The following is a 27,500-nucleotide window of genomic DNA, read 5'->3' on the forward strand; positions in this document are numbered from 1 at the left end:
ATACATACACACTGTATAATTAATCAGGTGTTTGATTGGCCTGTGAGTGCGCGTGAGTGCGGGGCGCGCGCGTAAATCACAGGGATGCGGAGAATGCTGAGAGAATGTTTCTTTAAGACCCATTACCTTCCAATCCGACAGAGGGGGGAGTCTGTGGTAAGGTGGCGTATCGTCTCTCTCCGCGTCCCCCCGCTCGCCGTTTACATGTGGAAAAGAGAGGCGGAAAGAAATAACACACACTGTCAGCTTTACTCTGCTTTCGGATGAGGAGGGCACGGACACCGAGGCACGATCTTTTGCGGAGATGGACCTAAGGAATATTTAACATCTAACATGGACACTACAGGCTCCCCGCGATGACTGTGGTAAGGATGCAACTTCACACCGCCCCATCGCAACCCAGTTTCCACTGAAAGGGAGAATTATATTCATCGGGGGGGGGGGGGGGGGGGGGGGGTCGCAGAGGATGGAACATGCATGCACAAATGTAACGATAAATGCATGGGTGTGCGTGCACGCGCGTGATAACAAGTGGGCTACCTAACATTGTGTTGTCAAGGATTGAGGGGGGGGTGGTGTGTGTGTGTGTGTGTGTGTGTGTGTGTGTGAGGGCAGAGAGGGAGGGGGTGCTATTTGAATCGAAGCAAATAGGCTTATATTAGATAGACTATGCAACGCTCCGAGCCTATGTCAGTGTCAGGCATTGACAGGTGTGTTGGCAGCTCACAGCACGATTTATCTAGGGCGCGCTTGCTCGCTCATACAGTTAGGTGAGGTGATAGCTACTTCAGAGAGAGAGAGCGCGAGAGAGGGAGGGAGAGAGAGAGATCATAAGATGCTACTGTATATTGGCCTACTATGTGTTGCTTGTAATTAATCATGGCTGTAACTAAGCTCTTTGCCGTTGGGAGCTTTGTAGTCAAACCTCCCAGTTCGTCTCACCGCTGTTACTGGGCCTATGGAGTTGCTTATAATTCTATAATGCCTGGAGAAGGCAGGCCCATTACTGAAAATGTGCGGTGTGCATTTTTTGGGCCATCCTCCTGACGTGATGCTTTCCACAGCCTCAGTCGAGCAGGATCTCTTCAGAGAACAGACAAGGATCCATCTCCCTTCTTCTTTGCTTTAGTGCTCATTTTAACACTGATCACTCCAACACACAGCTACTTAGCTTTTTTTTTTTGCTTTTTTTTTTTATTAACTAGAAGAATGTAGATGTGCGCGTGCGTGCTCGTGCGCACTCGCGCGTCTATCATGGAATGGTCTTTCCTCCATACATCCAGAAATGGAGGTATAGCCACAGACTAGTCGACCTGTCATACGGAGAGCCTCGTCATTTTCCCATCAGCTACAGCCCGGTGTGCAGTGACGATGCCAGTGCGACCAGAAGCGTGTTGAGTCCGAATCCCGGTGCCTCCATTCCCTCTGCCCAGCTGCCGACGATCACTTATCGATTCCAATGATGCGTTTCTTGCCCAGGGGGTACCGTTTCATGGTATTAAGAGGAGGGGGGAGGTGGAGGGGGAGGTGGTGGTGGTGATGTGGGGGGGAGAGACGCGTTCATTATTAGTCGCTATATGCTCTGCTTTTACTGAAATGCCCGGGATGCATCCGACGTGCATGCAGTCTTTCGCTGAGGCGGTGATTTAACGCTTAACTGGATGTAAAAACCCATCGCCCAGACCCCTCTGTCTTTAGTTCTCATTGTCGGCGGCTGTGGGAGCCTGCAAACCCCTCTCCCCGCCCCAGTGTCTGGTGGAGGAGAGCTGTTGTTTGCTGCTCTTTCTCTCTCTCTCTCTCTCTCTCTCTCTCTCTCTCTCTCTCTCTCTCTCTCTCTCTCTCTCTCTCTCACACACACACACAAACACATATTTTTTCCTTTGCCCATTTTTCAGAGACAGGGAATATTTAGTAACATGATACACCGCCTAATTGGGGGCCAAATCCTAATTGGTCATCCAGCAAGCAGATACTGTAGGCTACAGCCAGTCTGTCCAATCCAGGGTACAAGCAGGATTCAATGTGACTGTGGATGATGATGATGATGATGATGATGATGGTGATGATGAGGGCAATCATAATATGAACGCACCCACATGTGCACATAAAACACACAAACTTGATTGATTTCAATGTGGTGACACTGTGCGTGAGCTCAACCATTACACCAATGGATCTAATGCAGCTACTTGATAATGTGGCTGTGCTATAGCTCTGCATTAAAGAAACATGCCATCAACAGAGAATTGTTTCTATGCCGCCTCTCTGCCCGTGCCCATGCTCTCACTTCAGTGGCAGCAAGAATAGCAATTTTATTCCAATAAAAAGTCTTAATAATGCTCATACAGCTGTGATGTTATGGCATGAGAAATCTACAGTGAACCAGACACGGAGTGCTCGCTCCTGTTTCCTAGTTGTCGTTCTCTCTCTCTCTCTCCTCCACACACTCACAAACACACAGGTCCCGAAGCCCAGTGACCTCACAGCTGACGCTTCAGTCAAAACTGCAGGCTGCACAGTTATGTTTTTCTCTGCACTGAATCAGGACTCCAGCAATGAATCCTTTGTTTTTCTCCTCAGCGCAAAAACTCATCATAATGACACAGGAGGAATACAGTGAACTATTACTGTGAGCTGTGCAGTGATTGTTACAACATATACAATAGTCCGCAGTAATTACATTACCCCGTTTTCTGTTGCCCCTGCTGTGCTAATGAAGAGTTGCTGGTAATGACAAAGAGTAATATCCCAAACTGAGCGGTAGAAGTTTTGCTTACAAGCCACCTTATACTAAAACAGGAGTATTTCAAGGCTTTTCAAGGCCCCGTACCAACTCAAATTAATTTCAGGAGGATATTTTTGGGTAGTTTGGATCACAATCAGAAGATGTTGTAGTCTTTGGTCTACATAAAACCTCTGGAAACATCAGAGGTACTAAGTGTAGTTTGATCAACAGTGTTTTCTAAAGAGGCACAAAAGTGACGCATTCAAGTCAGACCACGAGGGCAAATTTGTCCCAACACAAAGATATTTTTGCCCTATAAAACGCTATAGATCCTCATCAATAACGTTGGTTCAGTTTACATAAAAGCAAGCGAGATCATTAAGCAAGTAAATACTTGCAGAATGCCTTTGAAAGGCAACAAAAACCACATCAATCTGATTCTGGACAATCCAAAAGTGTTTGTCATTATGTTGTGTTTCAAAACAGTTGATAGCCAAACTATTTTTGGTAGCCACAGACCATGACAGGAAGTGGATAAAAGTACATTTTTGCACTCTTGGTTGAAAATCACCACTTGAGCACAGTAATAACAGAACAGTTATTAATCAAAATCAGCTATCACCGACATCAGTTGCCTTAGTGCTAAACACACTGTTAGCATGATGTAATTCAGGTGTCTGTCATGTGACTGTTAAACTCTCACTGATCTTTTGTCCCACTGAAGCAGGTTATCACTGAATTTTACGTTCACTTCTGACGTTTCACGATTCCAGGGCTTTTTCAAGTCCTTTCTCAATGTGTGCTACTGCTATGAGGACACGCAATTGATGACATGCATATGCAGCCACCAGTGTGTCGGAGAGTTCAAAACAGTTCTTAAATCTGATTTCATTTTGAACTCTGGAAGTGCACTTTAAGGAAATGCAGTGAATGCCAGTTCAGTCTTGCATCAGTGATTATCCATCAGTGGAGCGGGAAAGGAAGTAAGCTGTTTTTTAGTGGGACACACAGTGAGGATGCCAAGTGCTCTAGCCAGCTCACCAGCATGAGGAGCTAATGCAGAGCTGTATCAGGCCTCCAATTACCAGCTAGCAGTCCCTATCTTTGGTCTTGGACATCCTTATATTAATAATAAGACCACTGGCAGAGACTTATTTTCACTGGAGCTCAGGCTCACTTGCGCTAAATATGTTTGATCACAAAATGGATGATTTTGGTTGGACAAAGAAATTCTTTATTGTGCTGCCTAGTCTCACTGACGTAAAGAAGCCTGCATGGGACACTAAATCAGTCCAAACCACTTAAAAGTATAAAGGCCAGTGCAAGCCCTTGAGTATTGTAGACTAGACAGTGAAGAATATGGGAGGAAAGAAGAGATGATGTGGACAAATTTCTAAAATGATTGAGATCAATATTTCTAACAGTTGTTATGACAGCTAAAGTCACACTGATCTCATCAAGTTGATAGCATTTAATATCTTAAAGCAATGGCTGAACATTATGGGAAATTTGCCTCAGGGCTGCGTGATATTGGAAAAAAAAATGACGTTTCTGGGATATATGCAATACTGCAATATGAAAAAATATAGGGATTTTCACCAGATTTGAATTCCTGTTTTCAAATCATCCTTTCAGTGGCCAAAATAATTCCATACAACTGACATTGCTTTTTAATTTTTTCTGTCTTGGTTGTTTGATAAACTGACCGAGAACGATTGTGATTGGCGGTTGGCTGTGCGCCTGCGTGTCACTCGCTAACTAACTCACAAATGCTGTGTGTCTAAGAACCCTTCAATCAAAATGAGAACAATGCACGTTTTCTTTTCTTTTCTTTTCATCAAGTATCAAAAAAGTTGTAGCATGACATGTTTACATTAAATGAAGAGTTTGATTCTACTGTCATTTCTCTGCATTAAATATAAAGGTACAGTCTGCGGCTGGTTAGCTTAGCTTGGCATTAAAAACTGGAAACAGGGAAACAGCCGCCTCTCTCTGCGCTCTCTCAACCAGCTTTTCTAAAGCTCACTATTTAAAAGGGATTTAATCTATTTAAAAAAAAAAAAAAAAAAAGTCAGACTACTACTTCAACACACAGGATTTCAAGTAACATTCTGTGTTTTGGACTATAACTGGGTTGAACAGTAATAATTTCATTCCTGTCTCCTGAAGATGTTTCTCAGGTTGCATGGCTCAGTGTGTATGTAACTTAAATACGCCTTTCATTTCATTCATTGTAAGTTGAGATTCTAAAGGTCCAGAGTGGATGTGTAAGCAAAGATCCAGAATTGATTTGATATCTATTGGCGTCGTCATCACATTATCGTGCACTAAGTCAACGTGTTCTTTGTTTTGTCAAAAATGCTAATTGCAAACCATCAGTAGGTATTAGTGTCGCGTTTCGATGGAGTTACATTAGTGTGTTTTTTTTGTCCCAAACTACAGCATTTGCTTGCAGTGTCCTTTCTCATTTGTTATATGCACAGTGAGATTATTAAGGGGGATTTAACGCAATGCCTGTTTTCCTTTTCAGCTCTTACCCATGGTGCTGTGAGGAGCTCTGCCTCGTGGACACAATCTAGGAGTATCAACCCTCCTTTGTCCTTTCCTTCCCCATTACCCCCTTCCCTTCCTCACCCTCCGCCGATCCTAGCCACCCACAGAACACCTTCCTCGTAGATGCTTCTTGCATAACATAGGAACACATAAGCATTCTGATCATTTACCATGCAGGTTGGGACTTTGTGAGCTAAGTGAGCAAAGACGAACAGAAGGAAGTGCTGGAGAAAAAAAACGTAAAGGCAATAAATGCAGGAACATATGTAGACATGACCAAAGGAATGATATTTTTGGAAAACTGAAGATGTAAAGATTTATATTTTATACATCAAACTTTTAGTACGAGCTCAGAAACGCACGGTGACAGACATTTTGCACGCACAATCCCCCATATAGTTTCCTTTGTTGACTTGACACACACGCCCCGGTCTCATGATGATGTGCGAGGTGATGCCCACCATTTCTGAGGATGGGCGAAGTGGGACTGGCGGGGGCCCTTCCTCACCTGCCGGGGCAGGAGTCGGAGGCCCCGGGGGTGCGATCGGAGGAGGCGGCTTCGGTGGGAGGGAGCCCAGAGGCGGAGGAGATGAAGGAGGCAGCACAGGGAACCTGGAGTCCCTAATGGTCAACATGCTAACAGAGAGGGAGAGGCTGCTGGAGAACCTGAGGGAGACACAGGAGAGCTTGGGCACGGCTCAGCTCCGCCTCCGCGAGCTCGGCCACGAGAAGGAGTCACTTCAGAGGCAGCTATCTATTGCTCTGCCACAGGTACAACTCTGTGTGTGTGTGGGTGTGTGTATGTGTGTGTGTATTTACAATCTGTGCATAAGTATATGGAGTCTAGTTTGGAAGTGAAAGTATGTGTTTTGGCAATGCAAGTGTGTTAAGGAATACTTCTCCTTGTGAGGTAGCATTGTTTATCCTCTGTGCAATCAGAGTCTAGTTATGTATGAGTGTGTTTTTCTCAGTGCATGTCATTGTGAAGCGAGCTCATGAGACAGTAAGCCTTTGCTGTGACAGTTCATGCAGAGTGACGCAGCTAGAAGTGGATGTTAAATACTTCCCTCTCTGCATCTTCAGTTGAGTTTTCCTCACTAATGTTGTTCTTACTAATGCAGTGGCTTTATGTGCCTATCTTCTTCTGGCTCTTTAGTCTAAGTTGCATCCGCAATTTTCCCCCTTATTGTGTAATCAGGCTTTATTATGTTTGTTGACCATGTTGTTAGCAGATGATTAATGACACTGGAAGATAATATTTGTTAATGGGCTCAGCTTAACTTGAATGAATACTTGATTTTATAGGAATTCTCTTTAGTTTTTACTGGGTGAAATTGCTTATTAATAGTGACTGGAATCGGAAGATTTTATCCTATAGTTGTAAGATGAAAAGCTTTCTTTCTCCACTGGGACAAATCCACAACTCTCAGTGTGTGTATTGTTTTTACAGTATAGTTTGCTGTCACACTTCACTGCCCTTGCAGCACTGTGTGTGAGGTCCCCTTTTGTTTTCTCCAGTTCGTAGGGTGTAAAATGTGACTGCATAAATGAACCAAAACAAATGCCATCAGAATTGTCTGATTTTATATTGCTCTATCTTGAGCTACAACCATTGTTATTATTCCAAAATCTTTTAAGAGGGGTCAGAAGGGGTTTTTACAGCATTTTTAGATCAAATTTTGACATTAACTCGTGAGAGGAGACAGAAAAGTGACTAAAGAAATTCAGCACGGAACATATTGAGTCACCAGTGCAGCCCTACTCTCATTATTCCTGGACAGCACATAATATTGTCACATTTGTTAATAACCAAACGTGTATGTACAGGACTGGATACAAATAAAAACCTATGTAATACAATACAGTTTAGTACATGCTTCTCTCAAAATACTGTATGATATAAATTTCAAGATGATGGCATAACAACACCCTAACTACAGATAAAAATTACAACAATATTATTGTATAATAACTATAATATATAGTTGTCAACTTTAGAGCTAAAACAATTGGCCGATTAATCAATTAGTTGATCGACATAAAAGGAATTTGTTACTATTTTAATAATTGATTCATTATTTGATTCATTTTCAAGGAAAAATACAATATGTTCCATATTCTAGCTTCTCTATTGTGGGTGTCTTTGAGTTTTTGGACTGTTGGTCCAACAAAATAAGCTATTTCAAAATGTCACTTTGCAATGTGCATTTTTGAGTATTTTCTGACATTTCATAGACAAAAAAATTAATCGATTACTCAATAAATAATCAACAGATTAACTGATAATGAGAATAATCATCAGCTGCAGCCCAGAACATCTTTTTGACACAATCTTGGAACACAGTGAAAAATGATAAGCCCCAGAATATTTGTTAAAGAGCTACACAACATTATGGGAATGTATTTGAATGTACAGGTGCTGAGTCTCTAAAATGTAAAATATTATACATGAGATGCCACGCAAAATCAAATTTGTATTTCCTATTTGCATAACTCAGTTTCCATGCAAGTCATAGATCGGCACTGCAAATTCATTAAATGAATGGAGGCCATAGCCTAGAAAGATAGAGTGAGATGAAATAGAAAAGAAATGACAAGGGGACAAGGGAAGCCAACTGAGAAGCTGACCCTTATCCAAACAAGAAACAATCCCATAAGGCCAGGAGCCAATGGACCCACTGTGTCACCATCTGTATAGATCTATCTCTGGCTCTTTCTCTCCTCCCTCCTCCATGCAAACAGACCCATTTCATTTGTCTAGTTTCAACTGTTTTTGAATCATGGAGCAGGTAATCCTGACTGTAAACATCTGCACATCATCGTCACTCTCATAAACACCAATCGCCTCGACGCTGAAGCCTCCAGTGCGTTTTATGGAGACATAAAGAAATCATTGACTGTAGATTCTATGGGTTTCGTTCACTGTTTCCTTTTTTTTTTTTTTTTTTTTTTTTTTAAAGCAAATCAGGACATGCTCTCCTGTTTGCACTCTGTTTGAGCACTGTGCAGGTTGCAAATGTATTCCCAGCGGTGCTGCAAATGACATATCGATGCTCTGTTTTTTGGGGGGTCTCGCTTGTGCATTCCAGTGCAGAGCCATTGTGTAACAGTGTGATGTAATCCATCCGTGAATGCGAGTTCACAGAGGAGGATGAGCAAGAGAGAGTGGTGGTGGAAAACTGTGTCAGTGATTTACATGATTATTATGTAGGTTTACATCATGTGCGTCTTCCTATATCCCTGGTCTCAGGTGTTTCACAATGTGTGTTTCTGGAGGCCTTTGGTTAGGTGTATTTTTAGCATTATGTGAGCATTCATGTGTGTGTGTCTGTGTGTGAGAGAGAGAGAGAGAGTGGTGAGAGCAGCCCATTCTATTTAATTTTAAGAGTCACTAGATTTGGCTATGTCTGGCCTAAATTATTATCTGTTCCTTTAAACTCTGATTGCAGCACAAATGGCTGTGCAGAGACCACTTAAACTATTAAAACCATTCATTTAAACAGTTTGTTTTCTTTGCCCCTGAACGCAGCTTGTGTATTCCACAGGAGTTTGCTGTGTTGACTAAAGAGCTGAACGTTTGCCGGGAGCAGCTTCTGGAGAGGGAGGAGGAGATTGCTGAGCTCAAGGCGGAGAGAAACAACACACGTGTAAGATGTTTAGCGGCCATTTTGCTTATTAGCACTGTAACAGCCTCTGTGTTATCTTCCTCACCCATTGTGGTTGTGTGGGTGTGACACTGTTTCATTTGCTATCCCCCCCCCTCTCTTTCTCTTCCTTTTTTTATCTTCCACATTCTCTTTTCTCTTCATGACTCCTTTTTTTTTTTTTTTGTCCATATCTGCTTTTCTTATCTCACCCACTCACTCCTTGTCCCTTTCTGCTACCCGGCGCTCTTCTCGCCACCCAATTTCATCTCATTGTCACTCTTAAAACCCTTCACTCCTCTACATATTCTCTGTCTCTTCTCTCTCTCTTCCCGTTTCTGTCTCTTATTCTCTTTCCCTCCTCATCATCTGTGTCCCCCCCTTTCAACCCCCCCCATCTTACCTCTTGCATTCTCCTGTCACCTCGGCGTCTCCTTCCCCTTCAACCCACACGCTCCTGTAGTTGTTGCTGGAACACCTGGAGTGTCTGGTGTCTCGCCATGAGCGCAGTCTGAGGATGACGGTGGTGAAAAGACAAGCTCAGTCCCCTGCAGGGGTCTCCAGTGAGGTGGAAGTCCTCAAGGCCCTCAAGTCTCTGTTTGAGCACCACAAGGCCCTAGATGAGAAGGTAGGTCAAACTGTTTATCTTTGAAATGTAGATCAGGTAGTTAAAGTTTGCATTTTGGCGAAAGACAAAGGGTAAACATGCTTCACTTTTCCTCCTACTCACAGTAGTTACCTGTTTACCTGTTTCAATATTTACAGTTGATCTCACATGACAACTTGTATGTGATGTGTATGTGGTTTTCTGGCCCGCAAAGCTGCTAAAGCCAGACATACGGTCTGGCTAAGTTAGCTGACCTAGCACCACACAGACAGACAAAGTTAGCAGTTATAGCTGATGAACATAGTGGAGCATTTATCAGCTAAAGAGACAGATTTTTAACTCTTTAAAAAAAAGAGGGCCTCTTAAACTTAAGCTACCTCCATGTTTGTGGTAGTAGATGTGGCTGCAGTATACATTGGGGATGCACCATTTAGCATATGTTTTGGATTGACTGTACTATACATGATTGGTTATGGTGATGTGATGAGTCTGAATTACAATAGGTTTGTCTCAGCTCACAAGTTGCAGCTCTTTCTTTCCCATAAGCAAACAGATGTTACACCCCTTAAAATCATGTTTGAACAATACTGTAAAAAAAGAACAGCGGGGCAGATGACAGGTAAATCCTTCAGATTTACTCTTCTTGCTTTGAGGATGCATGTGACTGATCATCTGATAAACTCACAGCTGCTCTAAAATTCCTGCAATTAGAAGTAGGTCACTTTATAAATTTCTTTTACTTTTCACTCTTACTGAAGAATTTTTAAGTTTGCACTTTAGAACATTCCTAGAAGTCGGATAAACATATGCCCAGGAAGATAAATCCTATCAAATGAAGTGAATGGCAATGCAGTGCACAGAAATACCTTATGCACCTATTGTGGAGGAATTCTGTTACCATGCGTTTTGGCCTCTCATGAGCTGTTTTAATTGTCTCTATCGCCTCAAACTGTTTCCTGCTCTTTCTAAAAAAGCTTATCAGGAAGGTCAGAAGATGGAGTTACTTTAGGAGAGCAAAAGGGCAAATCCATTTTAGCGATACAAATGCAGCTTGAATCTTAAATTTGCGAACACCATGATGGCCGGTCAACTGATATCACTCCTTGTTGCTTCACGGCACAGGTGCGAGAGAGGCTCCGTGTGGCCCTTGAGAGGGTGTCCATGTTAGAGGATCAACTTGCAGCGTCTTCTCAAGAGGTAAAGTCGAATGGAAATGATTTTCTGTGTCTCCAGGACTCTTAAGCTCGGTGTGAAGAACGCCAAGAAGTGAAGGAAACATTAATTCATATCGTCCGTCTGCCCATTTTGTCTCCCTTCTTTCCAGGTAATCTCTTTAAGAGACCAAATTAAAAGACGTCAACAAGGGGTGGACGGCGGGAAAGATGTAAGGGAGGGTTTTATGCATGTTGGTTCCAGTTGTTTTTGTGTATGTGTTAGCGTCAAGAAAGTCAGTAGAAATTAGATGTAGCGGTCCCATGCTGTGTCAGTGTGATTTCATCTCATCAGTTCATTTAATATTTAGCTGCAAACTTAACTGATTCTAACTCTTCTTTTTTTTTTCTTTCTTTCTCTCTCTCATTTCACTCTCATTTGTTTTCTACATTGCCATCATCGCAGCGACTACCCAACGGCCCCTCCTCTGGCCTGGAGGACAGCGAGCTGGAAAGACAGAGAGAAGGAGAGATTGAGCGACAGCGAGCCGAACTCTCCCAGCTGAGGGAGAGGCTGGCCCTCATGTGCCGGCAGGTGAGTGCGTGCGATTCTGTACATCTATAAACCAATATGAGGTTTGAAACTTCAGAGTGAGGAGGACATTTTCAGCACAGCAAGCATTTGACCTCAGGGTTTAAGCTGAAATCAGAGCTGCATTTGACTGACAGCAGCCTCGCAGCATTAACAGCCTCACGACACTCCTCACATCCTGATTCTGCAAAATCCAAATCGGTGCAAATCTCTCATGTGAAATAAACGAAACCTCTTCTAACTGGCAGAAGCTGATTGTGAAACATTAAGTTTTTGTTAAATTAAAAAATACCAAAAATTCTTAGCGTGTAAGAACAGATGCTGTGGTGGTGAAGGAGCTGCAACAGTAAACAGTATTGTATGAACATATCAGCAGCGCAATAGTGAGAAGTGTCACATTATATTAGCTACACAGTAGGAATATAACTGGATGTTACTGGTAGCCGCTCTACCTGAACTAATGCTATGTCCCATTTTTAAGGTTGGTATAAGGATAAGGTTAAGAGTAGGAGTAAAGGTTGAGGTTAGTGCCGACTGTGAAGGTTATAGGGTTTGTTAAGATGTAGTCTTCACAAGTATAGGAATACAAGTGAGTTTGTACTTTATCTGTGCATTTGTGTTCCCGTTTTGTTTTTTAATTTAGTTAATAGAATGAAGACATCATAATGAATTCCTTCAGTGTACTGCCAAGCTATTTCTCAAGCATTTCCAACAGTACATCACTAGAAGGAGGGGAGTGATGTCCAGTAGGTCTGCTGGTGTCCCTCTTCCCCCTTGTGGCCAGTTGGACTATTACAGCAGCTTTGAAAAGTCATAATTATAATAATTTGTAATACATAAAAAGACATTTAATTTGATTTTAATCATAGACGTGCTGGATGTAGCCTTGTGAAATAAAGTATTGTGCAATAGGTCAAAGGTATTTGGATGAAGATGACTAAGTGACTGAACAGAAAACAGAGACGCAGTCAGAGGCACATTCTGCGTGTTGGCTGTGTCAGACTCTCAAGTCAGCGTGCTGCACTTATGTCAGTGCTGCTCTTTAAGAGTCTTACACTGAGCAGACAGACATTCGTAATCTATCACTGTCGTGTCTATTTACACTTGGTGCTGTGGCAGTTAACACTGACTCACGTACGTTCAATCTGTGTCATCTTGTGTCCCTTTCGTGGTGTCACGTCAGGTTGGGGAAATAGAGGAACAGCTTGCGGCCGCCAGGAGGGAGGTGACGAAGTCGGAGGAGGCCAATCAGAAGCTCCAAAGGGAAGTGAAAGAGGTCTGTCGGGCCAATCTGTCTCTTCCTGGCCAAGACCCTGAGCTCCCTCGACTCCCGGGGCTACGAGTGTATATTTGAACACAATGGGCATATGCTGTAGAAGTACTAATATGCATTATTTGGTAATGAGAGTGAAATTCAGAGAAATTAAACAGTTATGAGGTCGAAATCTACTTACTGATATTACTGTAGATTTGATTTCAATGCAGAATTAATTGTAAATAGACCCATAGCATTAACATTCACCACTTATGTAGCCCATACACACATTAGTTCTTTCTCTTACCTAGCCATTATCATATAATTGTGATACAAACTGTTACATCATGTATGTTATGAAAGACTCGACATTGTTCATTATCTTGTTTCATGATACATTGTTGTCTCCTTCAGGCTCTTTGCCAAAGGGAGGACATGGAGGAGAGAATTACAACACTAGAACGCAGGTAATCTTTGCTGTGCTTGAGGAATCTGTTCTTAGTTTTAATGAGGACTTCCTACCTTTTTTTTTTTTTTTTCCTGGAACCAGAATTTCATACATCAGCTGTAATGGACATAGCAGAAGGACCATATGTTTCACCTGTTGGCCGGCAATGTGTTGCAAAGGTCTCATGAGACCTCTTTATACAGTCTAAGGTTGTTTTACATAATGACATTTGCATTATATTCTTATTAAGAATTCAGCTGTGTGATAAAAGCAAAAAAAAAAAAGACTTCCTGGCTCACAGTTTATTGAAAGTAAGAAGATTGTGGATGTCCAAGCCGTCCACTCAAATGTATAATAGAGGCAGTCATAGTCAGTGTTTAAAGATGGTTCAGTACGCAGCTCCCGTCACATTTTTTTTTCATATCATTTTTTTCATTTAACAACTGATGCAAAAAAAGCCCATTTGTCTAATACTTGCTGAACAATCAGGGATGGCATTTTTTATTTTTAGATTAGCCATCTGTTTCTCCTCAATCAATCACATGTAATCATATATACCATGTTATTTTTGGTTAAGAAGTGCAGCACCAATCTCACATTCGATGGTGGCTTTGTGTTGCGTGCAGGTACCTCAGCGCCCAGAGGGAGGCGACTTCTCTCCATGATATCAAAGACAAGCTAGAAAATGAGCTGGCCAGCAAGGAGTCCCTGCACAGACAGGTAAGGAATATCTCAAATAATAAATTGTCTGCTTTTGTTATGCCTGACGGCGTTTTAGAAGTATTTAGAAAGGTGAGGATGGATCAGGTGTGTGGGGTGCTTTCCTGGGTTTCAGCTCTTATGCACGTGTTTTTGTTTGTGTGTTCAGAGTGAGGAGAAGAACAGACAGCTACAGGAGCGTCTGGATGAAGCCAAGCAGAAGCTCCAGCAGACCCTACAGAGGGCAGAGACATTGCCTGAGATCGAGGCCCAGCTTGCCCAAAGAGTTGCCGCTCTCAACAAGGTACTTTGAGTCCGGAGCGACAAAATACTGGATAATGTAAAGTGTTGCATTTAAAAGGTTTGATTTACTTTAAACACTGTCATAGCTGCCATCTGTTGATCAAATAAACAGATAATCATGTAATATAATTCTCACACACACTTCTTAGAGCATTTGGAAATATTCTTATGTTATTTTATGTAACGCAGGCAGAGGAGCGCCACGGAAACTTTGAGGAGCGGCTACGGCAAATGGAAGCCCAACTTGAGGAGAAGAACCAGGAACTACAGAGGGTATCACTTATCTTGATCCACTTCGCCACAGTTCCCTTTATTAAAATAATTAAAACCTTGTTTTTGTTTACCTCGAGCATCTCTCCTGCGGTCTTGCTTCCTTTTAGGCTAGGCAGAGGGAGAAGATGAATGACGAACACAACAAACGTCTCTCGGACACAGTGGACAAGCTCCTGTCCGAGTCCAACGAGAGACTGCAGCTCCACCTCAAGGAGAGGATGGCAGCACTGGAGGAGAAGGTGAGAGGAAGACTAATCAGTGTTGCAGTACATTTTGTGACAGAGTGAAAAAATAAGAATAAGAAAAAGTATATTTATTCTTCTGCTCTGTTAGAATGCTCTTTCAGAGGAACTGTCCAATATGAAGAAAATCCAAGATGACCTTCTAGCTAATAAGGTATTCAGTCCTCTTTTTAAACGCGTTATTTATCATTTTATCCTCATGTTCTATGTGTGAAGAGTCGAGATAATTTGTAAATATTGTGAAAATACGTTTTTGCTGAACATTCAATACCAAAAGGGTTATAAAACGTTTTCTCTACAAAGAACAGACATGATCTTTAACAAGTAGGGGTCAGATTAAAGCCTTTCTCCTCTGTACTTCAGGAGCAGCTGCTTGCTGAGCTGGAGCGAATCCAACTGGAGCTGGATCAGCTGAGAGGCAGGCCTGGCTCTTCTTATTCCAGGTTAGCCACAATGAACCTTTAAGGGGGTTTATTTATACAACACAGTAAGCTCTACATTTTGTGAATGCCCAAATTAAAGCAAAATCTCCCAAGGGATACTATATCTACACTGTTCCATCTGAGCACAATTTGTTTTTTTTGTTTACTCTCCTGTTTAGTTTTAATGTACTTCCACTAAGATCTATTTTAAAAAGTAATTATTGATACAGCACCTAGAGGGTGTTGTTCTAGCTGCCAAATATGCAAATAATACATACGCATTTAATTCATGTGGATGCAACTCTTTTAATACGATTGTTTTTTTCCCCACAGAGACTTGTTTGTTGTAACTTTACACCCAGAAAATGGGGACATTGTCCTTTTCAAGTACTGTGGCGTAACAAATGAATTCTGGCTCTCACCGTAGGGCGGGCAGCGTGAGCTCACTTCCCTCCACCCTTTTTCGAAGATCTCTTCCAGGGAGCGCCTCAGAGCTGCGGTACCCCCAGGGCGGAGGCTCGCTCCCGGCTGGCTACGGCAGCTCCTCTAGTGGGGTGGTGGTCAGGCGGGCACACCGCGGCCGGTGGGGGCCTCCTAGAGACGATGGCAACAAGGTGCTGAGGCTGAGATAATGTTGATGATTGTGATGCTGATGATGATGTTGAATTGATTATTAGGATGACATCATCTCCTGCAACCATTTTCCGCTCTTTCCAGTACGGAGAGTGGGACAGCGGTTCTATGCTGGGCCCTGGGTTTGAGGGCGGTGTGGAGGGGGGCTGCTCCGATGACGAGGACGACAGGGAGACTCTGTTTGGATCGGAGCTTCTCTCTCCCAGCGGACAGACAGATGTACAGACTTTGGCAATCATGCTACAGGAACAACTGGAGGCCATTAACAAGGAGATTAAGTAAATTCTGTTACAGGTTTCCTTTTCTGTCTGTCTCACCCACAGAAATGTTGGACGTGCAGAATGAAAACCCCTGAACAAATTGTTCTTTTTCCCTCCCTTTCCTTCTCCACGTCTCTCAGGCTGATTCAGGAGGAAAAAGAGAGCACAGAGCTGAGGGCAGAGGAGATCGAGAGCCGGGTCAGCAGCGTGGCCCTCGATGCCCCGCCCCTTCCACCGTCCTCTTTGGGAGGACGGGACAGTGTCGGGAGGGGCTACATGACTCCCTCCATCACCTCCTCCACCTTGGCGTCTCCCTCACCACCCAGTTCTGGACATTCCACCCCCCGCCTCCCACATTCCCCTGCCAGGGAGACTGACAGACAGGTACTGCGTCGAAGGTGTCAAAGCTGTGATATAAGCTACAGATCAAGTCAAACTGTGTTAATCTACTGAAATTTTTCACACCCTACAGAATAGCAAAGATGGCGAGGAATGCCGAGCACTTGCCCTGATTGACTCCACCCCTCCCCCTGTTCCTCGAGCCCTACGATTGGACCGAATGACACACACTCACCCGGGGGCAGGCCTCGATGACCACCGTGAATTTCGCAGGTACTCTCAGGAGCATTTACTCATAAATACCTCGTCTGGTTCAGACACTAGCATCAAGACTGAACGATTTCGCCTTCTTTCCCCATTTCTGTCTAGTCTCTCTGCTGATGGTGTCACCACTGCCAGCCAGGATTCCCTCCACAAAGCCAGCAAAAAGAAAAGCATTAAGTCGTCAATTGGTCGTCTGTTTGGCAAAAAGGAAAAGGGGAGGATCGGTGCACCTGGGCGCGAATCTGCCTCACTGGGTCAGTGAACCGACTGGAAACTACTAAAATCCCAAAGGCCATTTTTTTCCTCTCGAACTGACAAATGTATCTGTTGACAGAGAGGGAGAATTACAGACAGCTTGGTGAATTCATGAAGTAATTATCACGTTTAACCTCTGACCTTTTTCAGCCTCCACACCGTCTGATGACCTGGGTTCAGCTGACCCCTTAGGTCTCGCTAAACTTGGGACGGGAACAGTTGAAAAAGACCGCCGCAGCAAAAAGAAGTGAGATCAGTCATCTTTCCACACACGTCTCATGTTAAACAAAGATTTTTGAACCCTCCTGTAGGGTACAGTCGTTTTAGTAAATGGCACAGTCAGGTGCCATGAGTAAAGCATGACACTAACAAGGCCAGGGTTGGGGCTTTTAATTCCCCTTGTATCATTTATTAAGAAAAAATATATGACCCAATGGTGCTGCAAGGCACAAATGTCATGGTATCTCAAGTTCAGAGTGATTTTTCTATTTATAGAAGGATACAGTGGTAAGGTGAGATATGAAGAAATTAATCTCCGTCAAACTTCTGTTTTCCACTCTCCCTGCCAGGCACGATTTGTTAGAGGAAGCCTGTCGTCAGGGTCTTCCTTTCGCCTCATGGGACGGCCCAACTGTTGTTACATGGCTGGAGGTACGTCATGGCACATTGTCCTGTTAAATGAGAGGATCAGTCCAGTTCAGATAGTCTAATGTGATGCAAAGTTATTCATGATTTACTTTTTCTAGAGCTCATAAACTAAACTGTACTCAGCAAATACAACAGTGACATTTAAACATTGGTTTTTGTCACCTGATCGTTGGAAGCACCATCATTCATCAAGTGTTGGCGTTAAATATGCGCCGCGTCTTCTTTCTGTTTACCCAGCTGTGGGTTGGGATGCCAGCATGGTATGTGGCAGCGTGTCGTGCCAACGTGAAGAGCGGCGCCATCATGGCCAACCTCTCGGACACAGAGATCCAGAGGGAGATTGGCATCAGCAACCCTCTACACAGGCTCAAACTCCGCCTGGCCATCCAGGAAATGGTCTCCCTCACTAGTCCATCTGCACCTGCAAGCACTCGCTCTGTAAGGCTCAGTAAAAAGAAAAAGAAAAAAAAAAAGCATGATGTAACTCCAAACGCCAGTGTGCAATCCACACGTGCACACAGGTGGGACATTAACAAATTCATACGGTGATGTCAAGGAAGGAGAAAGATGTTGTATTTGTTTACTGTCATTACAGTCGACCAGTAATATTTGGATGACACATGCCGAGATGGAGTCTCTCACTGCTGCCACCAAGCCAGTAAGACTGAATATAATATTACATACCAAATCATTTTTAGAGATTTTAGGTTAGTTTTTTACTTTATGTTCGTGGCTTTTGCACTTATTTCATTTACATAAAACTGAGACAGTTCTGATACAAACCTTATTGCAGTATTTTCTGTATATAGGCCTGTAATGTAATTAATTGGTTTATGTTTTGGCCTCTAAACACGTATCAGTATGACCGGAGCCCACGTACTGATGAACTCTTTTCTTTTTCTTTGTCTCTGATTAGGCATGTTTGGCTTCACCTTTCCCTTACTATTCCCTCAAAATCTGTTTTGATGTAGTGTTTCTCCAACTAATTCTCACTCACTAACAAAACTTTTCCTCCTTCTGCCTTCCCCCTCTCCTCCTCTCATTCTGCCCTGACACCGATTCACCATAACACACACACGAACACAAACACACTCCGTCCCTGATCTTTCCCCTCTCTTTGCGACTCTCTGCCCCTTTTCTCTTTCATTTCCTCTCTGCCTGAACCGCAAGGAGCAGAAGGAGTTCAGCTGGGACCAGGTGAGTTTTTTTGTTTATTTAATCAGTGCACGTGATCATCACATGCCGCAGCATAATGTGGCGTTTATTACTGGAAGGCTGAACCAGTCTGGTGTCAGGTCAAGATGGGAACAGACTCATTACTCAGGGAACTTTGGGAAATGATGAAATATTAAAACTGCCCAAGATGTTTTTAATCACAAACATAATTTACTGAGCTATAAGCACCTTATGCCAAAACCACCTCCATATGTGCGTAATCAATTATTCCATTAAACTAACACAATCTGACTACTTGTCTTGGCATGTAAACTGCATTGTTTCTCATGTAAACTGTTATTTATAAAGAACTATGTTGTTGTACACTTTACCAGAGTGTGTTTTCTATCACTTGAGGGTAAAAGTGTGTAAATCTTAAACTCATCAAATGGCTGAAATGAAAACCAAAAGGGCTCTGGAAGCAGCACAGAGAACAACAGAGTGAAAATCAGAGTTTGAGTTATAAGGCTTTTTTCCACAGTAGACTATGAATTGGAAAATTTTTTTGAATGATTTCACTCTAAATTTCCCACTTTCTAATAAGCCACACTTTACGTTATTAATGTAACAGTCAATTTGAGTTCGCGTTTTCCTGATGCATCACAGAGCTAGCGTCATGCTAATTGAGGATTTTCCACAAACTGGCAATCCAAAAGTTGTTCAATCAACTGGCAAAGCTGAGGGATGTTTTGCATGACTGTTGGCCGGCAGCAGTGCGTATGGAGTGCCCAGGGAAGGAGAGGGAGCTGGGGAAAAACCCGCAGACAGAGGGAGTTTCTGTTTTCTTGAAACTTTTAGGTTGCACATAAAAACTATGATGCCATTCTTTATAACAAAGGCTCAGATAATGAAAAAATGAGTGAGGAACCTTTAGTCCAAATATTTAACCATTTTGACTATATAGTGATAGTAAACTAAACTGGAAATCTTTTCTTGTTATTTTTCATTTCAAATTCAGGCTGTTTTCCTAGATGTTACCAATTACATTACAGGGAAACTGGGGGGAAGAAAATCAATAAAATAAATATTAGACTTTTTATACTTCCTTTGGTTTATTAAACACCTCATCCGTGTCCTTTCACTCTGTTCATCTCCATCACCCCCCTCCGTCCTCCAGATCCTGGCCTATGGAGACATGAACCACGAGTGGGTGGGAAACGAATGGCTGCCCAGCCTGGGTCTACCCCAGTACCGCTCCTACTTCATGGAGTCACTGGTGGACGCCCGCATGCTTGATCACCTCACTAAGAAAGAGCTGAGGGGTCAGCTGAAAATGGTGGACAGTTTCCACAGGTCTGAAAGAGAGATTCACGGTTTATTCGTGACATTCTGTTTGAGTCCCACTTTTTCTTTGCACCATCTCCATGGGTGTATAAAGTATATATATATATATATATATATATATATATATATATATATATATATATATATATATATATATATATATACCAGCTTTGGTGAAAATTAAAGCAGTGTGTCATTCTCACTTACAGGGTGAGTCTTCACTATGGCATCATGTGCTTGAAGCGCTTGAACTATGACAGGAAGGAGCTGGAGAGGAGGAGGGATGAGAGTCAACATCAGAATCAAGGTGAGCCCTGTGGTTAATGGCAAAATCTTCTCTTCAGACGTGATTTCAGAGCATACAGTACATTTACACATATTCCTGCAACTATATTGAACTGGAGATAACCGTTTTTCTGCGTCCTTCCTCACAGATGTGATGGTGTGGTCCAATGAGCGAGTGATGTGTTGGGTGCAGTCAATCGGTCTGAAAGAGTTTGCCGACAACCTATTAGAAAGCGGGGTGCACGGGGCCCTCCTGGCGCTGGATGACACCTTTGACTACACTGACTTGGCCCTCCTCCTCCAGATACCCAACCAGAACACACAGGTACTCCGCAATACACCACCATTACTGTCAGCTCGTTGAAGCTGAATGTAGAAAAACATCTCTGTAGAGAAATTCACATTGCAACACCTTCTGTTTTCCTATTGCCGAGATAATCCCGATCTTCAACCCCTAAATTATCTTAATTATGATCTTAAAACTCTGTTCGTCTAACTGTTGCAGGCGAGGCAGCTCCTGGAGAAGGAGTACAATGCTCTCATCTCCATGGGAACAGAGAGGAGGCCAGATGAGGTACGACAAAGCAGACTGTCAGTGGAAAATCAATCAAGATAATCACTTAACAATTTTACTTAACAATAGGGCCTTTGATCCAAACTTTTCAATTCTTGCTCTTTGTTAAATGTGTGCCATGATCATTTCCTTACCACTGGTAAAATACTGTAGCAGACTGAAGTATCTCTCTTCCTTATAAAGTGCCTTTATGGCATCAGCGCATGCACTGCTGGCAAATTGTTGGTATGCCAGCGTGGTTCAGCTGTGTTTACACCAGTGCTAATTGCTTAGTTACAGCATGTAGGACTAAAAACTGTGCAACTGTGGTATACTGTCACAACAAATCCTGCTTTGTCAAATACTACTTTGTTAAACCCCACTTATGCATAATGAATAAGACCCTGAAATAGATAGCCTCCACTGTGAACACTGATGATATTTAATTGTCTATACAGGATGGCACGAAAACATTTACACGGTCACCATCATGGAGAAAGATGTTCAGAGAGAAGGACCTCCGTGGCGTGACCTCCGACTCCTCAGAAACATTACCTGCCAACTTCCGTGCCTCCGCCATCTCGACCCCCTCCGTCACCCTGAGAAAAGTCCAGAGTGAAGGTGAGGAGTCGCTCAGTGGGCATGACAGCAGCACTGCCAGGATCAGGCATTACACTGTTTTTTTTCTTCCTATTTGTGAGGAAACAAACACAATGTGCATTATGAAATGTTAAACCACTCATACTTATACTAACAAACTTAGTCAGGCGTACTTAGATTATGCTGCGTGCAAATTTGTGCTACTTTAGCCTGATGGTCTTTGCTCATTTACCCTTCAAACAAGTGAAAATAATGGTGATAAAATGTCGGTCAAATCCTCTAACATGGTCAAAAGTGTTTAGATGATTGAGTTTTGAGGAGCTGTTGTAAAGATGTAGCGTGGAAATCAAGCCAAAAATTGAAAACAGGAATGAGAAACTTCCTTGAGGAATTGCCTGCGTTGCCTTGTAGAAATTTCCCTAAGGCAATACACATATTCATGCACCGGTCACTCAGTGGTGATTCTGTCACTTGTGAATCAATGATATTGGCTTAGTTAGTTTTAAATTGTATGTCATTTATACTACTGATGACCTTCTTCTACCTTCCAGGCTGCCATATTGGCTTCAGTCATTACCTTTGATAATACAGTATCCAGCTTTTAGAGATTTAAAAAAACTGACTGTGATATGCAATTCATCAACATATAAGCAAGTTTATCATTCAGTCATTCAGCTGTGTTATCTTGTGTTTCTGTATCTTCTGACTTTGTGGACACGTTGACCCTCCTGTCTAGTCTATTTGATCTGAGTAAATACAGGACATTTCTTAATGCAAGAGTCTGTACAACAGACTTTGTTAGGTGGTGTATTCAGTAACACAGCTTACGTTACAGCCATAATACAGTCAGGCTAGCTGTTTCCACCTGTTTCCAGTCCATGCGCTAAACTAAGTTAATCAGCTGCTGACTTTAGCCCCATATTTTCTCATCTAACTCTTGGAAAAAAAGCAAATAAGTGTATTTCCCATAATATTAAACTACTCCTATGAGGTAGTAGCCATTGCCACCACAGCTTCCCATCTGATAGCACCCCTGGTGAAGAAGAATCCACAAGTAGCGCAGTGTTACTTGTTTTCTTGTCATTTTATTCATACATACTTATTAAAATTAATTTCCGCAGCAGGCATATCATGACCTTACACAAGCAAATGCCAGCACTATCCCTCAAAACAGTGAGGACTGAGGGAGCCTTTTGGATTTAAAGTAAAACATCTTCATTGAAAACTCCACTTTTTTTCCAGGTTTACTTGTTTCAGTTTGAGATACTTGACCGATTCAGGTCAGTTTGTCTAATAGAACCACATGTATACAGTATATTTACTAATTACATTCTTCTCTCTGTCAGTAAACTCTGGTCCAAGAGGAGAGTCGGGGTCCGTGAGAACATATTCCTGCTAAAAGATAAGCACACCAGGTGAGAAAAGCACCCCCACAGACGATTGTATCTGTAGCTAAAAACAGCTTGTGTGAACACCAAATCAAACGTCACATCTTAGCAGGAGCTATTACGGTTCATCAGGTGTGTCTTATTCTGTTTTGCAGACCCCCACCTCCATCCTAACCCAAGGAAAAAAAAAAAAACAACACATTTTTGAAGAAAAAAAAACAAAAAAACTGAGGATTAAAATCAAAAATGGACACTAGAAGATGATAAACATCGTTCGAGCCAGACGCCTCGAAGAATCAAAGACACTGAGTGAATGATTTCTGAAAACATGATAAAATAATGAGTGAATGTCTGTTTATTCATCCGTTTCTCTCTTACTCTCTCTCTCTCTCTCTCTCTCTCTCTCTCACTCCATCTTGATCCATAGTTGTGGCATGATGCTGTTTGATTCTGTAGAAAGTGACCATCGCCTATCGTGAATTCATCTTCTGTTTTTTAGTGTGAGATGGCAATATTGACACAATGAATTTAGTTTTTAAAATTGGAAAATGCATTCCTGTTCAGATCAAGAGAATGATTCCCCGACACACATCCTTTCAGGTGATCTTACTACAATTTAGACTAATAATAGAACATACTCTGCCTAGTAACATAACAATACAGTAGAATCTGGGGAGAGGGAGGTTCAAAGGGAGAATGTAAGTGTATAAAGGGTAAATGAAATGTATGTTCTTAAGCCATAACAGACGAGAGATGCACAAATGTGAATAGGTCAGACAATGAGACAATTAGCAAAGTGCTTTATGACAAAATCCTGTTCAAACTGGGAAAAAGAGAGTTAAGCATTTGTGTTAATATGCATGCCAAAATCAACCATTTTAGAGTGAACGTCATGATATCAATCATCTAATGATGTGAAAGCTTGGGTCAGGACTTTGTAAAATGTGTGTATTTTATTTTTATCATTTTTTATGATAACTGCTATTGTATGTATGTATGTACAGTATGTATGTGTGTGTATTAAACTGTACGTTCATTTCATACTTAGTTTTAAGACTGACTGTAATTTGATTTTAGGTTGAAAAAAAGGAAATATGTTTTAAATTATGGACATTTAAGATATGCTACTTGTATGTGTACATTTTGAAAAAAAAAATTGTGTTATGATTTAAATTCATATTATTGGAGAGTAGTGATGATAATTGAATATAATATGATAACAATAATGATAATGATTGTAAAAGCTGTAATTAAAAAAAACATACCTGTAAAACGTTGCTGAAGGAGTTATTTTGCAGTTTCCCCTCACACTGACTACTCACAGGTAAGTGGCTGTAATGGCGCTCTCGATTGTCCTTTTCGAAAGAGCCATTAAAATGTATACGCCTTGTTTATCTTTGAACTCTCTTTACAGTATCTTGAATACTTTGCAGCAAGGGTCATAACTAAGACATACCAAAGGTCAAGGCGTGCAAGGTGTGAGCTGGGGAGGGGGGCATATTCAGGTGGTATATTCTTGTTTCTACTTTTAATTTGGTCCCATTGGCAATGTTAGGCATACAATTACTACTGTGCTACATTTTTATGTTACAGTGTAAGAATATATTTGTATTCACTTTATATTTCACTAATGAATTTGCACCTTTATTTGAACCATGGAAACAGACAATTATACAATCTGTGTCTTTGTTGGTTACAGCCCTCTACTATCTATATGTTTGTAAAGAAACTGACACACAGTATATATTATATGATTTTGCTCAGTCGGGTGAATGTAGTAGCACAGGACTGGATATGAGCCAAAACAGGAAGAGGAAACCCGTTTTGCTTCTTAGGCATGGCAAAGCGGTTATAAATAATGTTGGTGTTCTTATCCTAAACAGGTGAAAACGGATTTAGATTATGGAGTCACACTGCATATGAAATGCAATAAGGAGTCACAGAAGGAGGCCGTTGAAATCAAAAGAATCTGTCCTGAATTAAGTGTATGATGGCATTTTCTCTTAGTATTTTTGACAGGAGCAATGTTCACACAATGGTGCTGGTTGAACTTCCTGTGCTCATGAAACATGGCTGAACAAATAAACAGGAGAGCACCATCTCCTGGCTGAGTTTCATCTTTAAAACTACATATGGTACTTTCAAAATCAGGTCAATGAAATACTTTCTCTCATTTCAGACTGCTGAAATACTGATGAGACATTTTTAAGTTGTTTTTTTTTCATAATTGTTTTAATTGTCCAAACGGAGTAATTTATTTGACCATGGCTTCTATAGTCCTATGACTGACAAGTGAGCGAATAGTGTATGAACTGACCCCTTACGTAGCATCACAATGGAATAAAACAAAAGGGTCATGCACTTTGAAGAAAGAGTAAGTCGGTTAACATTACAACAACATTAACTGGGTTACATATTACCCATACACTGAGTTATTTCCTGTCTCACTGCCTTAATACTTTTATATTTAAAAAAGAATAATGATAATAAAATAATGATAATGGTATATTATATAACAATTATCAAAATGTGCATTTCATAACATTTTACAATTTTTCTGCCAAAACAAGTTATGCATGAATAGAAATGTACATAATATACAATACACTACATGCTGGAGAAACCCCCAGGTGGAAAGGCACTGCTTTGTGTAACTGATGTCAAACATCATTAAGAGTCTATGAACAACATGTCAGTGAACAATAAGGAAGTAAAAATAACTGGATTGGGGTGTCGTGTAGCGTAGTGGTCTAAGCAGGCGCCCCATGTGTAGAGGCTACAGTCCTCGCTGCAGTTGGCCCTGGTTCGAATCCCGCATCGGACGGCCTTTCGCTGCATGTCATTCCCCCTCTCTGCCTCCCCGTTTCCTGTCTCTCTCCACAATACTATCAAATAAAGGCATAAAAAGCCCCAAAAAATATACTTTAAAAAAATAACTGGATTGTTTAAAATAGAATTGAGATTATTGGTTAATGACTGCTTTAAAATCAGGTTTCTCAGTTTAAACAGCATTTCATTGCTCAGCATGATCACCATGAGGTTACGCCAATCATATGTGATTATAGATCAGGTGACATTCAGAAATAACACAAAAACATCTGATGTGATCAGCTATCAACACTTACACAGTAAACTATTAACTTCTTACAGTTTGTATACAACTTTTTTAGTGATTTCAAAAGGAAATCATTTTGCTTTGTACATGGACCAGATGTGAAGAATTAGGGAGTGATAAACCAAAATAAAGTTAACTCGATTAGCTGAGGTTGTGGTTACGTTACATGTTCTTATGGGTTTTTAAACTCACCGTTAAGAACCATCTCGTCTGGTATTTCCTCTCTGAAACATTCCTCCTTGGTATCTCTGATCTGAAAGTACAAAAGAGGAGATGAAACAACCAAAAAAAAGTTAGTCATGGAACTATCAACACACATGCCTGCATTCTAGCAGACGCCATCTTCAGGCTGCTACTGAGTCTGCACAGAGCCAGAGGCTGCTGAGTGCTGTAGTTCTTACAGCTGTGATAAAGTTGTGCGTGCAGTACTCGGGTTTCTGCTTGTTCACCTGCCTGTGAAATCACTTGAGAAGAAGATTTTATAACGAGAATCAAATAACCAATTCTCTTTTAAAAACTCTGGTTTTCAGTAATTCAGTATACAGAGACTTTCAACAGATAAAGAACAAAAAGTGAAATACACTTAATGGGGAAAAATATGCAGACACAGTGTGCATTGTGTCCTAGAGTAGTAATTAATGCTAGCCTTATAATGTCCACACATTAGAAGTTTGGCAGCTAATACTAGCCTTGTAATGTCAAAACTTTAAGATAGCAGCTCATGCTAGCCTGATAATGTCTGATTTATGTAAGTGGCACTGCATACTGTTAGCTTCATACTAGCCTTGTATTCCATAAGTTAGTAGCTACCTACCATGTGGCATTAAACACATGGGTTAGGGTTATTCTAGGGTACTTCTTCAGGTATGTTATAAAGAAGCTTAATGCTACCACCTGTCTAAGAGGTAGTAGCTAAAGCTAGACATATAATATTCGAGGAGCTAAAGCCAACTTCTTAATTGTAAGGTGCAAAAATTAGCTCATGCTATCCTAAGGCCCAAAGGTTAACTAATGCTACTAATGCTACTAATGCTATTAATGATAATGGTGTGTGTGTGTGTGTGTGTGTGTGTGTGTGTGTGTGTGTGTGTGTGTGTGTGTGTGTGCACAACAACTGTGACACAAATTTCATGCTTTGTTTAGCGCTTATCTTTCGCACTTGAAACACAGGTTTGTTTGAGGTAAGCATTGTTTTGCTACAATTTCCATCGCTTTTTCTTGGTTAAATAGATACAGTTGGCTTAATCTAAGCAACTTGATTGTTCACACTCACCATGGCCTCCAGGAGTTTTCAAAGGCGGCGGCAGCCAAACACTATTTTTTTATTCTCTTGCTGATGTCATCAATGATGTCACGGTTTATACCATGATTGTGGGGGTGAGCCTAAATTCAATATACTGTGTTAATAAGTATTTGTGTTATTTGTAGTGATTATAGTTTCTTTCTCTCTTCTGTTGATGTTTACTGATTAAAAAAAATAACATTTTGTCATTAAATCGTTTTAAATAAGATAGACTTAGAAGTATCAACTAACGTTATTGAAAAATATTATATTTTATCCAAATAAGCAGCCATTGTTACTTTAACTAATTTGTTCTCCCTTGACATTAGATTTTTGGAGGCCAAACCTAACAGTTAACCTTATTGAAAAGGTTTCATTTCAATAGGAAATTTGTTTAATGGCCAAACTTAGCAGCTAATGTTACTGGTGTTTTCATATTAATAGGAAATTCGTGTTTAATGGCCA

At 41.4% G+C, this 27,500-nt stretch overlaps 1 protein-coding gene and 1 long non-coding RNA gene across 4 annotated transcripts; one reads left to right on the forward strand and one right to left on the reverse strand.

Moving 5' to 3' along the window:
- The first annotated feature begins 111 nt into the window (after positions 1-111).
- LOC130162646 (liprin-alpha-3-like) lies at positions 112-23,679 on the forward strand. Of its 3 annotated transcripts, XM_056366418.1 has the most exons (32): positions 121-365; positions 5,256-6,049; positions 8,824-8,925; positions 9,386-9,550; positions 10,652-10,726; positions 10,854-10,913; positions 11,147-11,275; positions 12,456-12,548; positions 12,942-12,994; positions 13,602-13,695; positions 13,844-13,978; positions 14,167-14,250; positions 14,358-14,489; positions 14,584-14,646; positions 14,856-14,935; positions 15,342-15,528; positions 15,632-15,825; positions 15,948-16,191; positions 16,280-16,419; positions 16,516-16,664; positions 16,816-16,912; positions 17,235-17,316; positions 17,551-17,751; positions 17,909-17,971; positions 18,484-18,510; positions 19,646-19,821; positions 20,022-20,119; positions 20,247-20,422; positions 20,603-20,671; positions 21,109-21,271; positions 22,597-22,665; positions 22,794-23,679. In XM_056366418.1, exons 2-31 carry the CDS (start codon positions 5,714-5,716, stop codon positions 22,647-22,649), a joined length of 3,720 nt encoding a protein of 1,239 aa, XP_056222393.1. In that variant the 5' UTR covers positions 121-365; positions 5,256-5,713; the 3' UTR covers positions 22,650-22,665; positions 22,794-23,679. The 3 variants fall into 3 exon arrangements, with proteins under 3 accessions (XP_056222395.1, XP_056222393.1, XP_056222394.1); XM_056366419.1 differs by lacking the exon at positions 10,854-10,913; XM_056366420.1 differs by lacking the exons at positions 18,484-18,510; positions 19,646-19,821; positions 20,022-20,119; ... (3 more) ...; positions 22,597-22,665; positions 22,794-23,679 and adding an exon at positions 18,230-18,460 and having other exon boundaries at positions 112-365.
- A 358-nt stretch (positions 23,680-24,037) lies between these two features.
- On the reverse strand, positions 24,038-27,091 carry LOC130162647 (uncharacterized). The gene is made up of 3 exons (XR_008826293.1): positions 27,027-27,091; positions 25,946-26,006; positions 24,038-25,523 (listed from the first exon to the last, which is right to left on the reverse strand). It is a non-coding gene; the product is annotated as an uncharacterized LOC130162647 (long non-coding RNA).
- Between the last annotated feature and the right edge of the window lie 409 nt (positions 27,092-27,500).

The sequence above is a fragment of the Seriola aureovittata genome, chromosome 21 (assembly GCF_021018895.1).
Source record: "Seriola aureovittata isolate HTS-2021-v1 ecotype China chromosome 21, ASM2101889v1, whole genome shotgun sequence".
In the NCBI taxonomy this organism is placed as follows: Eukaryota; Metazoa; Chordata; class Actinopteri; order Carangiformes; family Carangidae; genus Seriola; species Seriola aureovittata.

Bases quoted from the DNA above. Each gene is read 5' to 3' on its own strand.
- LOC130162646 (XM_056366418.1), top strand. From the start codon at position 5,714: ATGATGATGTGCGAGGTGATGCCCACCATTTCTGAGGATGGGCGAAGT. The intron at 16,192-16,279 runs GTACTGCGTCGA...CACACCCTACAG, and splicing joins CCAGGGAGACTGACAGACAG to AATAGCAAAGATGGCGAGGA. The intron at 20,423-20,602 runs GTACTCCGCAAT...TAACTGTTGCAG, and splicing joins TACCCAACCAGAACACACAG to GCGAGGCAGCTCCTGGAGAA.